Consider the following 17,642-nt stretch of genomic DNA (forward strand, 5'->3'; position numbering starts at 1 on the left):
CAATCCGGTAGTCGCATTTAAAAATGACGAGCACAATAGAAACTTTTCATTTATTAATGTTTTGACATGATCAGATTGTCACAAAATGACAAGCATAATAGAACCTTTTAATTTATTAATGTTATGACACGATCAGATTGTCGCATTTAAAAATGACGAGCGCAATAGATCCTTTTTATTTATTAATATTACGATACTATCAGATTGTCACATTTAAAAATGATGTGCGCAATAGATCCTTGTAATTTATTAATGTTATGACACGATCAGATTGTCGCATTTAAAAATGACGTGCGCAATAGATCCTTGTAATTTATTAATGTTATGACATGATCCGATTGTCGCATTTAAAAATGACGAGCGCAATAGATCCTTTTAATTCATTAATGTTATGACACAGTCAGATTGTCGCATTTAAAAATGATGTGCGCAATAGATCCTTGTAATTTATTAATGTTATGACACGATCAGATTGTCGCATTTAAAAATGACGTGCGCAATAGATCCTTGTAATTTATTAATGTTATGACACGATCTGATTGTCGCATTTAAAAAAGACGCGCGCAATAGAACCTTTTAATTTATTAAAGTTTTGACACGATCAGAATGTCGCATTTAAAAATGACGAGCGCAATAGAACCTTTTAATTCATTAATGTTATGACACGATCCGATTGTCGCATTGAAAAATGACTTGCGCAATAGATCCTTGTAATTTATTAATGTTATGACACGATCTGATTGTCGCATTTAAAAAAGACGCGCGAAATAGAACCTTTTAATTTATTAAAGTTTTGACACGATCAGAATGTCGCATTTAAAAATGACGAGCGCAATAGAACCTTTTAATTCATTAATGTTATGACACGATCCGATTGTCGCATTTAAAAATGACTTGCGCAATAGATCCTTGTAATTTATTAATGTTATGACACGATCTGATTGTCGCATTTAAAAATGACGAGCGCAATAGATCCTTGTAATTTATTAATGTTATGACACGATCAGATTGTCGCATTTAAAAATGACGAGCGCAATAGAACCTTTTAATTTATTAATGTTTTGACACAATCATATTGTCGCATGTAAAAATGACGAGCGTAATAGAACCTTTTAATTTATTAATATTATGACTCGATCAGATTGTCGCATTTAAAAATGACGAGCGCAATAGATCCTTTTAATTTATTAATGTTATGACACGATCCGATTGTCGCATTTAAAAATGATGAGCGCAATAGAACCTTTTAATTTATTAATGTTATGACACGATCAGATTGTCGCATTTAAAAATGACATGCGCAATAGATCTTTGTAATTTATTAATGTTATGACACGATCAGATTGTCGCATTTAAAAATGACGAGCGCAATAGATCCTTTTTATTTATTAATATTACAATACTATCAGATTGTCTCAATTAAAAATGACGAGCGCGATCAATCCTTTTAATTTATTAATGTTACGACATGATCAGATTGTTGCATTTAAAAATGACGAGCGCAGTAGAACCTTTTAATTTATTAATGTTATGACACAATCCGATTGTCGCATTTAAAAATGACGAGCACAATAGATCCTTGTAATTTATTAATATTATGACACGATCAGATTGTCGCATTTAAAAATGACGAGCACAATAGAACCTTTTAATTTATTAATGTTTTGACACGATCATATTGTCGCATGTAAAAATGACGAGCGTAATAGAACCTTTTAATTTATTAATATTATGACGCGATCAGATTGTCGCATTTAAAAATGATGAGCGCAATAGATCCTTTTAATTTATTAATGTTATGACACGATCCGATTGTCGCATTTAAAAATGATGAGCGCAATAGAACCTTTTAATTTATTAATGTTATGACACGATCAGATTGTCGCATTTAAAAATGACGTGCGCAATAGATCCTTGTAATTTATTAATGTTATGACACAATCAGATTGTCGCAATTAAAAATGACGAGCGCGATCAATCCTTTTAATTTATTAATGTTACGACATGATCAGATTGTTGCATTTAAAAATGACGAGCGCAGTAGAACCTTTTAATTTATTAATGTTATGACACGATCCGATTGTCGCATTTAAAAATGACGAGAGTAATAGAACCTTTTCATTTATTAATGTTATGACACGATCTGATTGTCGCATTTAAAAATGACGAGAGTAATACATCCTTTTAATTTATTAATGTTATGACACGATCCGATTGTTGCATTTAAAAATGCCGAGAGTAATAGAACCTTTTCATTTATTAATGTTATGACACGATCTGATTGTCGCATTTAAAAATGACGTGCGCAATAGAACCTTTTAATTTATTAATGTCATGACACGATCAGATTGTCGCATATAAAAATGACGAGCACAATAGAAACTTTTAATTTATTAATGTTTTGACACGATCAGATTGTCACATTTAAAAATGACAAGCATAATAGAACCTTTTCATTTATTAATGTTATGACACAATCCGGTAGTCGCATTTAAAAATGACGAGCACAATAGAAACTTTTAATTTATTAATGTTTTGACATGATCAGATTGTCACAAAATGACAAGCATAATAGAACCTTTTAATTTATTAATGTTATGACACGATCAGATTGTCGCATTTAAAAATGACGAGCGCAATAGATCCTTTTTATTTATTAATATTACGATACTATCAGATTGTCGCATTTAAAAATGATGTGCGCAATAGATCCTTGTAATTTATTAATGTTATGACACGATCAGATTGTCGCATTTAAAAATGACGTGCGCAATAGATCCTTGTAATTTATTAATGTTATGACATGATCCGATTGTCGCATTTAAAAATGACGAGCGCAATAGATCCTTTTAATTCATTAATGTTATGACACAGTCAGATTGTCGCATTTAAAAATGACTTGCGCAATAGATCCTTGTAATTTATTAATGTTATGACACGATCCGATTGTCGCATTTAAAAATGAAGAGCGCAATAGATCATTGTAATTTATTAATGTTATGACACAATCAGATTGTCGCATTTAAAAATGACGAGCGCAATAGAACCTTTTAATTTATTAATGTTTTGACACGATCATATTGTCGCATGTAAAAATGACGAGCGTAATAGAACCTTTTAATTTATTAATATTATGACTCGATCAGATTGTCGCATTTAAAAATGACGAGCGCAATAGATCCTTTTAATTTATTAATGTTATGACACGATCCGATTGTCGCATTTAAAAATGATGAGCGCAATAGAACCTTTTAATTTATTAATGTTATGACACGATCAGATTGTCGCATTTAAAAATGACATGCGCAATAGATCTTTGTAATTTATTAATGTTATGACACGATCAGATTGTCGCATTTAAAAATGACGAGCGCAATAGATCCTTTTTATTTATTAATATTACAATACTATCAGATTGTTGCAATTAAAAATGACGAGCGCGATCAATCCTTTTAATTTATTAATGTTACGACATGATCAGATTGTTGCATTTAAAAATGACGAGCGCAGTAGAACCTTTTAATTTATTAATGTTATGACACAATCCGATTGTCGCATTTAAAAATGACGAGCACAATAGATCCTTGTAATTTATTAATGTTATGACACGATCAGATTGTCGGATTTAAAAATGACGAGCGCAATAGAACCTTTTAATTTATTAATGTTTTGACACGATCATATTGTCGCATGTAAAAATGACGAGCGTAATAGAACCTTTTAATTTATTAATATTATGACTCGATCAGATTGTCGCATTTAAAAATGACGAGCGCAATAGATCCTTTTAATTTATTAATGTTATGACACGATCCGATTGTCGCATTTAAAAATGATGAGCGCAACAGAACCTTTTAATTTATTAATGTTATGACACGATCAGATTGTCGCATTTAAAAATGACGTGCGCAATAGATCCTTGTAATTTATTAATGTTATGACACGATCAGATTGTCGCATTTAAAAATGACGAGCGCAATAGATCATTTTTATTTATTAATATTACAATACTATCAGATTGTCGCAATTAAAAATGACGAGCGCTATCAATCATTTTAATTTATTAATGTTACGACATGATCAGATTGTTGCATTTAAAAATCACGAGCACAGTAGAACCTTTTAATTTATTAATGTTATGACACAATCCGATTGTCGCATTTAAAAATGACGAGCGTAACAGATCCTTGTAATTTACTGATGTTATGACACAATCCGATTGTCGCATTTAAAAATGACGAGAGTAATAGAACCTTTTCATTTATTAATGTTATGACACGATCTGATTGTCGCATTTAAAAATGACGAGCGCAATAGATCCTTGTAATTTATTAATGTTATGACACGATCCGATTGTCGCATTTAAAAATGATGAGCGCAATAGAACCTTTTAATTTATTAATGTTATGACACGATCAGATTGTCGCATTTAAAAATGACGTGCGCAATAGATCCTTGTAATTTATTAATGTTATGACACGATCCGATTGTCGCATTTAAAAATGACGAGCGCAATAGATCCTGTTAATTCATTAATGTTATGACACAGTCAGATTGTCGCATTTAAAAATGATGTGCGCAATAGATCCTTGTAATTTATTAATGTTATGACACGATCAGATTGTCGCATTTAAAAATGACGTGCGCAATAGATCCTTGTAATTTATTAATGTTATGACACGATCCGATTGTCGCATTTAAAAAAGACGCGCGCAATAGTACCTGTTAATTTATTAAAGTTTTGACACGATCAGAATGTCGTATTTAAAAATGACGAGCGCAATAGATCCTTTTAATTTATTAATGTTATGACACGATCCGATTGTCGCATTTAAAAATGACTTGCGCAATAGATCCTTGTAATTTATTAATGTTATGACACGATCCGATTGTCGCATTTAAAAATGACGTGCGCAATAGATCCTTGTAATTTATTAATGTTATGACACGATCAGACTGTCGCATATAAAAATGATGAACACAATAGAAACTTTTAATTTATTAATGTTTTGACACGATCCGGTAGTCGCATTTAAAAATGATGAGCGCAACAGAACCTTTTAATTTATTAATGTTATGACACGATCAGATTGTCGCATTTAAAAATGACGTGCGCAATAGATCCTTGTAATTTATTAATGTTATGACACGATCAGATTGTCGCATTTAAAAATGACGAGCGCAATAGATCATTTTTATTTATTAATATTACAATACTATCAGATTGTCGCAATTAAAAATGACGAGCGCTATCAATCATTTTAATTTATTAATGTTACGACATGATCAGATTGTTGCATTTAAAAATCACGAGCACAGTAGAACCTTTTAATTTATTAATGTTATGACACAATCCGATTGTCGCATTTAAAAATGACGAGCGTAACAGATCCTTGTAATTTACTGATGTTATGACACAATCCGATTGTCGCATTTAAAAATGACGAGAGTAATAGAACCTTTTCATTTATTAATGTTATGACACGATCTGATTGTCGCATTTAAAAATGACGAGCGCAATAGATCCTTGTAATTTATTAATGTTATGACACGATCCGATTGTCGCATTTAAAAATGATGAGCGCAATAGAACCTTTTAATTTATTAATGTTATGACACGATCAGATTGTCGCATTTAAAAATGACGTGCGCAATAGATCCTTGTAATTTATTAATGTTATGACACGATCCGATTGTCGCATTTAAAAATGACGAGCGCAATAGATCCTGTTAATTCATTAATGTTATGACACAGTCAGATTGTCGCATTTAAAAATGATGTGCGCAATAGATCCTTGTAATTTATTAATGTTATGACACGATCAGATTGTCGCATTTAAAAATGACGTGCGCAATAGATCCTTGTAATTTATTAATGTTATGACACGATCCGATTGTCGCATTTAAAAAAGACGCGCGCAATAGTACCTGTTAATTTATTAAAGTTTTGACACGATCAGAATGTCGTATTTAAAAATGACGAGCGCAATAGATCCTTTTAATTTATTAATGTTATGACACGATCCGATTGTCGCATTTAAAAATGACTTGCGCAATAGATCCTTGTAATTTATTAATGTTATGACACGATCCGATTGTCGCATTTAAAAATGACGTGCGCAATAGATCCTTGTAATTTATTAATGTTATGACACGATCAGACTGTCGCATATAAAAATGATGAACACAATAGAAACTTTTAATTTATTAATGTTTTGACACGATCCGGTAGTCGCATTTAAAAATGACGAGCGCAATAGATCCTTTTAATTTATTAATGTTATGACACGATCAGATTGTCGCATTTAAAAATGACGTGCGCAATAGATCCTTGTAATTTATTAATGTTATGACACGATCCAATTGTCGCATTTAAAAATGACGAGTGCAATAGATCCTTGTAATTTATCAATGTTATGACACGATCCGATTGTCGAATTTAAAAATGATGAGCGCAATAGATCCTTGTAATTTATTAATGTAATGACACGATCCGATTGTCGCATTTAAAAATGACGTGCGCAATAGATCCTTGTAATTTATTAATGTTATGACACGATCCGATTGTCGCATTTAAAAGTGATGAGCGCAATAGATCCTTTTAATTTATTAATGTTATGACACGATCCGATTGTCGCATTTAAAAATGATGAGCGCAATAGATCCTTTTAATTTATTAATGTTATGACACGATCAGATTGTCGCATTTAAAAATGACGTGCGCAATAGATCCTTGTAATTTATTAATGTTATGACACGATCCAATTGTCGCATTTAAAAATGACGAGCGCAATAGATCCTTGTAATTTATCAATGTTATGACACGATCCGATTGTCGAATTTAAAAATGATGAGCGCAATAGATCCTTGTAATTTATTAATGTTATGACACGATCCGATTGTGCTTTTAAAAATGACGAGCACAACAGAACCTTTTAATTTATTAATGTTAAGACACGATCCGATTGTTGCATTTAAAAATGACGAGCGCAATAGATCCTTTTAATTCATTAATGTTATGACACAGTCAGATTGTCGCATTTAAAAATGATGTGCGCAATAGATCCTTGTAATTTATTAATGTTTTGACACGATCAGATTGTCGCATTTAAAAATGACGTGCGCAATAGATCCTTGTAATTTATTAATGTTATGACACGATCCGATTGTCGCATTTAAAAAAGACGCGTGCAATAGTACCTGTTAATTTATTAAAGTTTTGACACGATCAGAATGTCGTATTTAAAAATGACGAGCGCAATAGATCCTTTTAATTTATTAATGTTATGACACGATCCGATTGGCGCATTTAAAAATGACGAGCGCAATAGAACCTTTTAATTCATTAATGTTATGACACGATCCGATTGTCGCATTTAAAAATGACTTGCGCAATAGATCCTTGTAATTTATTAATGTTATGATACGATCCGATTGTCGCATTTAAAAATGACGTGCGCAATAGATCCTTGTAATTTATTAATGTTATGACACGATCCGATTGTGCTTTTAAAAATGACGAGCACAACAGAACCTTTTAATTTATTAATGTTAAGACACAATCCGATTGTCGCATTTAAAAATGACGAGCGCAATAGATCCTTTTAATTTATTAATGTTATGACACGATCCGATTGTCGCATTTAAAAATGACGAGCGCAATAGAACCTTTTAATTCATTAATGTTATGACACGATCCGATTGTGCTTTTAAAAATGACGAGCACAACAGAACCTTTTAATTTATTAATGTTAAGACACAATCCGATTGTCGCATTTAAAAATGACGAGCGCAATAGATCCTTTTAATTTATTAATGTTATGACACGATCCGATTGTCGCATTTAAAAATGACGAGCGCAATACAACCTTTTAATTCATTAATGTTATGACACGATCCGATTGTGCTTTTAAAAATGTCGAGCACAACAGAACCTTTTAATTTATTAATGTTAAGACACGATCAGATTGTCGCATTTAAAAATGACGTTCGCAATAGATCCTTGTAATTTATTAATGTTATGACACGATCTGATTGTCGCATTTAAAAAAGATGCGCACAATAGTACCTGTTAATTTATTAAAGTTTTGACACGATCAGAATGTCGTATTTAAAAATGACGAGTTCAATAGATCCTTTTAATTTATTAATGTTATGACACGATCCGATTGTCGCATTTAAAAATGACGAGCGCAATAGAACCTTTTAATTCATTAATGTTATGACACGATCAGACTGTCGCATATAAAAATGATGAACACAATAGAAACTTTTAATTTATTATTGTTTTGACACGATCCGGTAGTCGCATTTAAAAATGATGAGCACAACAGAACCTTTTAATTTATTAATGTTAAGACACGATCCGATTGTCGCATTTAAAAATGATGAGCGCAATAGATCCTTTTAATTAATTAATGTTATGACACAGTCAGATTGTCGCATTTAAAAATGATGTGCGCAATAGATCCTTGTAATTTATTAATGTTATGACACGATCAGATTGTCGCATTTAAAAATGACGTGCGCAATAGATCCTTGTAATTTATTAATGTTATGACACGATCCGATTGTCGCATTTAAAAATGACGTGCGCAATAGATCCTTGTAATTTATTAATGTTATGACACGATCAGACTGTCGCATATAAAAATGATGAACACAATAGAAACTTTTAATTTATTAATGTTTTGACACGATCCGGTAGTCGCATTTAAAAATGACGAGCGCAATAGATCCTTTTAATTTATTAATGTTATGACACGATCAGATTGTCGCATTTAAAAATGACGTGCGCAATAGATCCTTGTAATTTATTAATGTTATGACACGATCAGATTGTCGCATTTAAAAATGACGTGCGCAATAGATCCTTGTAATTTATTAATGTTATGACACGATCCAATTGTCGCATTTAAAAATGATGAGCGCAATAGATCCTTGTAATTTATTAATGTTATGACACGATCCGATTGTGCTTTTAAAAATGACGAGCACAACAGAACCTTTTAATTTATTAATGTTAAGACACGATCCGATTGTTGCATTTAAAAATGACGAGCGCAATAGATCCTTTTAATTCATTAATGTTATGACACAGTCAGATTGTCGCATTTAAAAATGATGTGCGCAATAGATCCTTGTAATTTATTAATGTTATGACACGATCAGATTGTCGCATTTAAAAATGACGTGCGCAATAGATCCTTGTAATTTATTAATGTTATGACACGATCCGATTGTCGCATTTAAAAAAGACGCGCGCAATAGTACCTGTTAATTTATTAAAGTTTTGACACGATCAGAATGTCGTATTTAAAAATGACGAGCGCAATAGATCCTTTTAATTTATTAATGTTATGACACGATCCGATTGGCGCATTTAAAAATGACGAGCGCAATTGAACCTTTTAATTCATTAATGTTATGACACGATCCGATTGTCGCATTTAAAAATGACTTGCGCAATAGATCCTTGTAATTTATTAATGTTATGATACGATCCGATTGTCGCATTTAAAAATGACGTGCGCAATAGATCCTTGTAATTTATTAATGTTATGACACGATCCGATTGTGCTTTTAAAAATGACGAGCACAACAGAACCTTTTAATTTATTAATGTTAAGACACGATCCGATTGTCGCATTTAAAAATGACGAGCGCAATAGATCCTTTTAATTTATTAATGTTATGACACGATCCGATTGTCGCATTTAAAAATGACGAGCGCAATAGAACCTTTTAATTCATTAATGTTATGACACGATCCGATTGTGCTTTTAAAAATGACGAGCACAACAGAACCTTTTAATTTATTAATGTTAAGATACGATCAGATTGTCGCATTTAAAAATGACGTGCGCAATAGATCCTTGTAATTTATTAATGTTATGACACGATCCGATTGTCGCATTTAAAAAAGACGCGCACAATAGTACCTGTTAATTTATTAAAGTTTTGACACGATCAGAATGTCGTATTTAAAAATGACGAGCGCAATAGATCCTTTTAATTTATTAATGTTATGACACGATCCGATTGTCGCATTTAAAAATGACGAGCGCAATAGAACCTTTTAATTCATTAATGTTATGACACGATCAGACTGTCGCATATAAAAATGATGAACACAATAGAAACTTTTAATTTATTATTGTTTTGACACGATCCGGTAGTCGCATTTAGAAATGATGAGCACAACAGAACCTTTTAATTTATTAATGTTAAGACACGATCCGATTGTCGCATTTAAAAATGATGAGCGCAATAGATCCTTTTAATTCATTAATGTTATGACACAGTCAGATTGTCGCATTTAAAAATGATGTGCGCAACAGATCCTTGTAATTTATTAATGTTATGACACGATCAGATTGTCGCATTTAAAAATGACGTGCGCAATAGATCCTTGTAATTTATTAATGTTATGACACGATCCTATTGTCGCATTTAAAAATGACGTGCGCAATAGATCCTTGTAATTTATTAATGTTATGACACGATCAGACTGTCGCATATAAAAATGATGAACACAATAGAAACTTTTAATTTATTAATGTTTTGACACGATCCGGTAGTCGCATTTAAAAATGACGAGCACAATAGATCCTTTTAATTTATTAATGTTATGACACGATCAGATTGTCGCATTTAAAAATGACGTGCGCAATAGATCCTTGTAATTTATTAATGTTATGACACGATCCAATTGTCGCATTTAAAAATGATGAGCGCAATAGATCCTTGTAATTTATTAATGTTTTGACACGATCCGATTGTCGAATTTAAAAATGATGAGCGCAATAGATCCTTGTAATTTATTAATGTTATGACACGATCCGATTGTCGCATTTAAAAATGACGAGTGCAATAGATCCTTGTAATTTATTAATGTTATGACACAATCAGATTGTCACATTTAAAAATGACGAGCGCAATAGAACCTTTTAATTTATTAATGTTATGACTCGATCAGATTGTCGCATTTAAAAATGACGAGCGCAATAGATCCTTGTAATTTATTAATGTTATGACACGATCCGATTGTCGCATTTAAAAAAGACGCGCGCAATAGATCCTTTTAATTTATTAATGTTATGACACGATCAGATTGTCGCATTTAAAAATGACGAGCGCAATAGATCCTTGTAATTTATTAATGTTTTGACACGATCCGATTGTCGAATTTAAAAATGATGAGCGCAATAGATCCTTGTAATTTATTAATGTTATGACACGATCCGATTGTCGCATTTAAAAATGACGAGTGCAATAGATCCTTGTAATTTATTAATGTTATGACACAATCAGATTGTCACATTTAAAAATGACGAGCGCAATAGAACCTTTTAATTTATTAATGTTATGACTCGATCAGATTGTCGCATTTAAAAATGACGAGCGCAATAGATCCTTGTAATTTATTAATGTTATGACACGATCCGATTGTCGCATTTAAAAAAGACGCGCGCAATAGATCCTTTTAATTTATTAATGTTATGACACGATCAGATTGTCGCATTTAAAAATGACGTGCGCAATAGATCCTTGTAATTTATTGTTGTGACACGATCCGATTGTCGAATTTAAAAATGATGAGCGCAATAGATCCTTGTAATTTATTAATGTTATGACACGATCCGATTGTCGCATTTAAAAATGACGAGTGCAATAGATCCTTGTAATTTATTAATGTTATGACACAATCAGATTGTCACATTTAAAAATGACGAGCGCAATAGAACCTTTTAATTTATTAATGTTATGACTCGATCAGATTGTCACATTTAAAAATGACGAGCGCAATAGATCCTTGTAATTTATTAATGTTATGACACGATCCGATTGTCGCATTTAAAAAAGACGCGCGCAATAGTACCTGTTAATTTATTAAAGTTTTGACATGATCAGAATGTCGTATTTAAAAATGACGAGCGCAATAGATCCTTTTAATTTGTTAATGTTATGACACGATCCGATTGTCGCATTTAAAAATGACGAGTTCAATAGAACCTTTTAATTCATTAATGTTATGACACGATCCGATTGTCGCATTTAAAAATGACTTGCGCAATAGATCCTTGTAATTTATTAATGTTATGACACGGTCCGATTGTTGCATTTAAAAATGACGTGCGCAATAGATCCTTGTAATTTATTAATGTTATGACACGATCAGACTGTCGCATATAAAAATGATGAACACAATAGAAACTTTTAATTTATTAATGTTTTGACACGATCCGGTAGTCGCATTTAAAAATGACGAGCGCAATAGATCCTTGTAATTTATTAATGTTATGACACAATCAGATTGTCACATTTAAAAATGACGAGCGCAATAGAACCTTTTAATTTATTAATGTTATGACTCGATCAGATTGTCACATTTAAAAATGACGAGCGCAATAGATCCTTGTAATTTATTAATGTTATGACACGATCCGATTGTCGCATTTAAAAAAGACGCGCGCAATAGTACCTGTTAATTTATTAAAGTTTTGACATGATCAGAATGTCGTATTTAAAAATGACGAGCGCAATAGATCCTTTTAATTTGTTAATGTTATGACACGATCCGATTGTCGCATTTAAAAATGACGAGTTCAATAGAACCTTTTAATTCATTAATGTTATGACACGATCCGATTGTCGCATTTAAAAATGACTTGCGCAATAGATCCTTGTAATTTATTAATGTTATGACACGGTCCGATTGTTGCATTTAAAAATGACGTGCGCAATAGATCCTTGTAATTTATTAATGTTATGACACGATCAGACTGTCGCATATAAAAATGATGAACACAATAGAAACTTTTAATTTATTAATGTTTTGACACGATCCGGTAGTCGCATTTAAAAATGACGAGCGCAATAGATCCTTTTAATTTATTAATGTTATGACACAATCAGATTGTCACATTTAAAAATGACGAGCGCAATAGAACCTTTTAATTTATTAATGTTATGACTCGATCAGATTGTCGCATTTAAAAATGACGAGCGCAATAGATCCTTTTAATTTCTTAATGTTATGACACGCTCAGATTGTTGCCTTTAAAAATGACGAGCATAATACGAGGTCTGTCAATAAAGTATAGGTCCTTTTTATTTTTTTCAAAAACTATATGGATTTCATTCATATGTTTTTACATCAGACATGCTTGAACCCTTGTGTGCATGTGTGAGTTTTTCCACGCCTGTCGGTGACGTCATTCGCCTGTGAGCAGTCCTTGTGGGAGGAGTCGTCCAGCCCCTCGTCGGAATTCCTTTGTCTGAGAAGTTGCTGAGAGACTGGCGCTTTGTTTGATCAAACTTTTTTCTAAACCTGTGAGACACATCGAAGTGGACACGGTTCGAAAAATTAAGCTGGTTTTCGGTGAAAATTTTAACAGCTGATGAGAGATTTTGAGGTGATACTGTCGCTTTAAGGACTTCCCACGGAGCGAGACGTCGTGCAGCGCTCTCAGGCACTGTCGTCAGCCTGTTTCAAGCTGAAAACCTCCACATTTCAGGCTCTATTGATCCAGGATGTCGTGAGAGAACAGAAAAGTTTCAGAAGAAGTCGGTTTCAGCATTTTATCTGGATATTCCACTGTTAAAGGAGATTTTTTTAATGCAAGACGTGCGGACGGATTGCAGCGTCGGCTCGCAGCCGCTGCGACGCTCCACCACAGGAAAAACACCTCCGTTGGAAGCCTTAAGGACAAGTTGGAACATGTCCAGCTGTTAAACAATTTCTCATATACTCACTCCACTGAAAACCATCAAAAGCCGCCTGGATTTTACAAATGGTTATCAACACGGGGGTGTTTTTCCTGTGCCGCCGCACCGCGCCAGCTGCGTCCTGACGCGCGGACCCACGTAAAAACATATGAATGAAATCCATATAGTTTTTGAAAAAAATAAAAAGGACCTATACTTTATTGACAGCCCTCGTAGATCCTTTTAATTTATTAATATTAGAACATGATCAGATTGCCTCATTGAAAAAAACTGTATGTATATCAAGAGCAAGATCGCAAGCAAGCATCTTATTCCTTCTGCAGCAATGCGAGAAACCCAGGGGGGACTAATTTTCCTAAAAATAAACAATATGCATCACCACTCTTGCGCACATGTGCATATGCAAAAGACAGACAGATTTTTAGGGGGAACTGTTCGGTCTGTGACATCAGATCTAACAAAGAACTCCGTCAACTTTGCTGAAGTACTCTCACCTCGCACATTGGACACTGAAACATACGTGCCAGGTTTGCACACAGTGCACTTAAACTCCCATCAATTTAATGGCCCAATGAAAAACAATGAAAACCAGGACACTTTCATCACTTTCTAAAAAATTCCCAGGACAGGATATGATAACAGGACATGTCCTGGGAAAACAGGACATTTGGTCACCCTATGTTACAATATTAAACCATGCACAGGGTAAAAGGTGCATCATGTTGGTAAGTTCACCATCTGCACCACAGCTGCTAATAGTCACCTGCTTTGTAACTGCATGTGCTGCAGCTGCTTGTGTAAGTGAAGCAGCGCCACAGGGCTCAAAGGCCGGCCTGCAAGCTGTGAGAGCTGACTGCAGACGTCCTTGATGAGCTCTGCCATTACATGACTGCAGTTAAGGTTGACGTTGTAGACAGAACGCACAGTGCTGACAATCATGGCGGCTGTGGTGTTCACAGTCATCGATCCTACATCCATGTACTGTGGAGACAGCACAGATATTCTGTTAATGAACACTGCCACCAAGTGGTGAAATCCTTATTCATGTGCAAGTGGAGTTTAATTTTTAAGTCACTCCTATCTTGTAATTAGTAGTCCACGGGGCCAACATGGGTATACGTGCCCCCCACCCACAGCTACATGAACCTATATTTTCTTGAAGCCTTAGCGTTTCCCATTAATGAAATCAAATGTTAACACTGAAGATTTTGGGAGGCACTACCTGTTTTCATACAACAAATATACCCTATAATCATCGTTCTTCGTGAGGCAAAAACACCAAAATTCTTCACTGAGGTATATAAGGTTACAGGTTATGCAAATATTGTAGGTCAGATGCAATAGCACAACAGCAATGTCTAAAGTATTGTTACTGCAAACGATGTTAAAATGTTGAAGTATTTGAATATATTACCTCTTTTTATGAAACAAACAGAGGCACCCCGTAACTGTCCGGTTTCATACTTATCAATATAGTTTATTCTTATGTAGAAAAATATGGCTCCTGCAAATATGTATGCAATAAAATTGATGGTATGAAATTTAATTATCATGCACAATGCATACTGGATTGTTTTCTGAATGTTTTTTGCCCTTTGAAGGAGGGACAGTCTCTTTGGAGGTCTGTGGTCTTGTATCGGACATTATTCAATATTCATATGCAGTCTGGAAAAACAAAGCATAGTGTTAAGAGTCTATCTCATACCAAGTTAAACTATCATTTGAAGTCTTAACTGTCTGAAAATTAAAAAATAAATTGCAAATTGCTAGATTCTCAGCATCACAAAAATATTTGAAACTGTACAAAACGAGATGATTATGGAGTACCTCTATTTGTTTCATTAAAAGAGGTAATATATTCAAATACTTCAACATTTTTAACATTGTTTTACAATAAGAATACTTTAAACATTGCTGTTGTGCTATTGCATCTGACCTACAAAAATATTTGCATAGCCTGTAACCTTATATATCTCAGTGAAGAATTCTGGTGTTTTCGCCTTACGAAAAATGGTGATTATAGGGTATGTGCCGTGGGCTACCTTGGCCCCCTGCCCCTTTGTGTGTTGTTTGTCTGTTTTTCCTCCAGGTGGCAAACAGCGGAGACGAGGAGCATGTTCTCACACCTGAGATTCATCTGCTTCCCACACCTGAGTCATCTGCCTCTGATGATGAGCGGTGTACTTAAAACCCGGCTTTCAGCTCATTAGTGCCAGAATCTGAGATCAGCTTGAGACCAGATACCTGATACCAGAACCTACTGTGAGATTTCACAGAGATTTCCTCAGCGTGAATTCTGAGCTTCCCGCACCTTCTCTTGAAGGTAACCTGGCTGCTCTGTTTCCCGTAATAGAGTTCTCTGACCTTTGGTATTTACAGACGCCTTCCTGTGCTGGCTTCCATGCCGCAACGTCTGCTGGCTTCCACATCGCAATGTCTGCTCATTCCTGTATGCTGCCACGCCAGTTTGGGAGTGCTCAGCTGTGCCGCTGTTCACCTGCCGTCTGCCGCCAGAGTGCCCCACTCAGCTAAGTTCCTGTTCATCTGCTTTCCTGAGATCCCGTTCTCATCAAGCTCCTGCCTGTGAACTTCTGCTTATTCCTGAACTGTATTGAACTGAGTGCTGACCTAATAAGAACTTTCAAGTCATTCCTGAAGAAGAACTCCAACTAAACTGAACTGCATCATAGTCACGCTGCTGCTTTATTGCATTACTGACCTCTGAACATTCCTGAACTGTGAACATTCCTGAAATAAGCAACATTGCTGAAGTCAGTATTTTCTGCTACTGAGCTTCCTATGTTCCAGGTTCATTCACTCACTCTTTTCTCCTCAGAACGTACCTCCATCCTTGGCTCTGTTTGCGGCCACCTGGCTCCGGTCCATGTCGTGGATTCCAACCATTTCCTACTCCACAGATACAAACCAGTTCCTACTTCAAAGCCTGGTTCAGTTTGCACTGCAGCTCCCGGCTTCCACCACCCAGAGTGGGCCCTGTCTTCACTCTCCAGGCTCCCTCATCCACTTATTTAGTTCTGTTGCACATTTATTGTAAATGAATCTCCTTATGTTCATTCCTGTTCTCGTCATTGCTCCCAGCATTTGGGTCCATTGCCTGTTTGGTTCAGCTCCGCCCGAATGTCTAACCATAACAGTATGTCTATTTGTTGTGTGAAAACGGGTAGTGCCTCCCAAAATCTTTCAATGTTAACATTTGATTTCATTAATGGAACACTCTAAGGCTTCTAGAAAATATAGGCTCATAGAGTTGAGGGGGTGGAGTGCACATATACCCATGTTGGCCTGCGGACTATAGATTCATCTTAGAATTTAATGTCATCTTTCAATTTTTGTTTGTTTGTTTGCATCTGGAGCAGTGTCCCATCTACTCACGGTCATGTTCATGTTTGCATAAGCTGCACAAGTTCTTTCATAGGACTCCATCAAAGGATTCCAACTATTGTTGCACCACTTGTCCAAGGAGGCGTGGCTTAAGCCGGCCGCTTCCCTTACCGGCTCCCAGAGTTTGAGAGCTTCACTGCACTCCAATGTACCATTCGCCTAGAGGTAAAAATGAAACACAAAGAGAAAGAATTTATCATTTCATATGCATTCTTCTCAGAAAACCAGTTCAGTTAGTAAGGCCTGAATGGAAATAGAAGAAAGTACCAGGGAGACAAAAGGCTGAGGCACAGGGGAAATATCATAATCTCTCAGTACCTTTCATTCAGACAGAAACAATGAAAAGGGTAGAAGACTCACACAGGTATCATCACATCTTACGAAACTACATAACACGTATGGTGCCCTTACACCCAACACTGGTGTATACTCGGTCGAATACGAGGTCTATTAGACAATAAACCGACCCTCTTATTTTTTTTTTAATTATATGGATTTGAATGACGTGT

General features: G+C 34.5%; 1 protein-coding gene across 1 annotated transcript in view; it reads right to left on the reverse strand.

The window, feature by feature from the left end:
* The window catches only part of abca12 (ATP-binding cassette, sub-family A (ABC1), member 12), a 325,660-nt gene that overhangs the window by 208,904 nt on the left and 99,114 nt on the right, over nt 1-17,642 (reverse strand). Inside the window, 2 exon segments of the mRNA XM_034186027.1 lie at nt 14,495-14,712; nt 17,125-17,292. Of these exon segments, the coding sequence (XP_034041918.1) occupies nt 14,495-14,712; nt 17,125-17,292 (386 nt within the window).

Source organism: Thalassophryne amazonica, chromosome 14 (assembly GCF_902500255.1).
Source record: "Thalassophryne amazonica chromosome 14, fThaAma1.1, whole genome shotgun sequence".
NCBI classification, from domain to species: Eukaryota; Metazoa; Chordata; class Actinopteri; order Batrachoidiformes; family Batrachoididae; genus Thalassophryne; species Thalassophryne amazonica.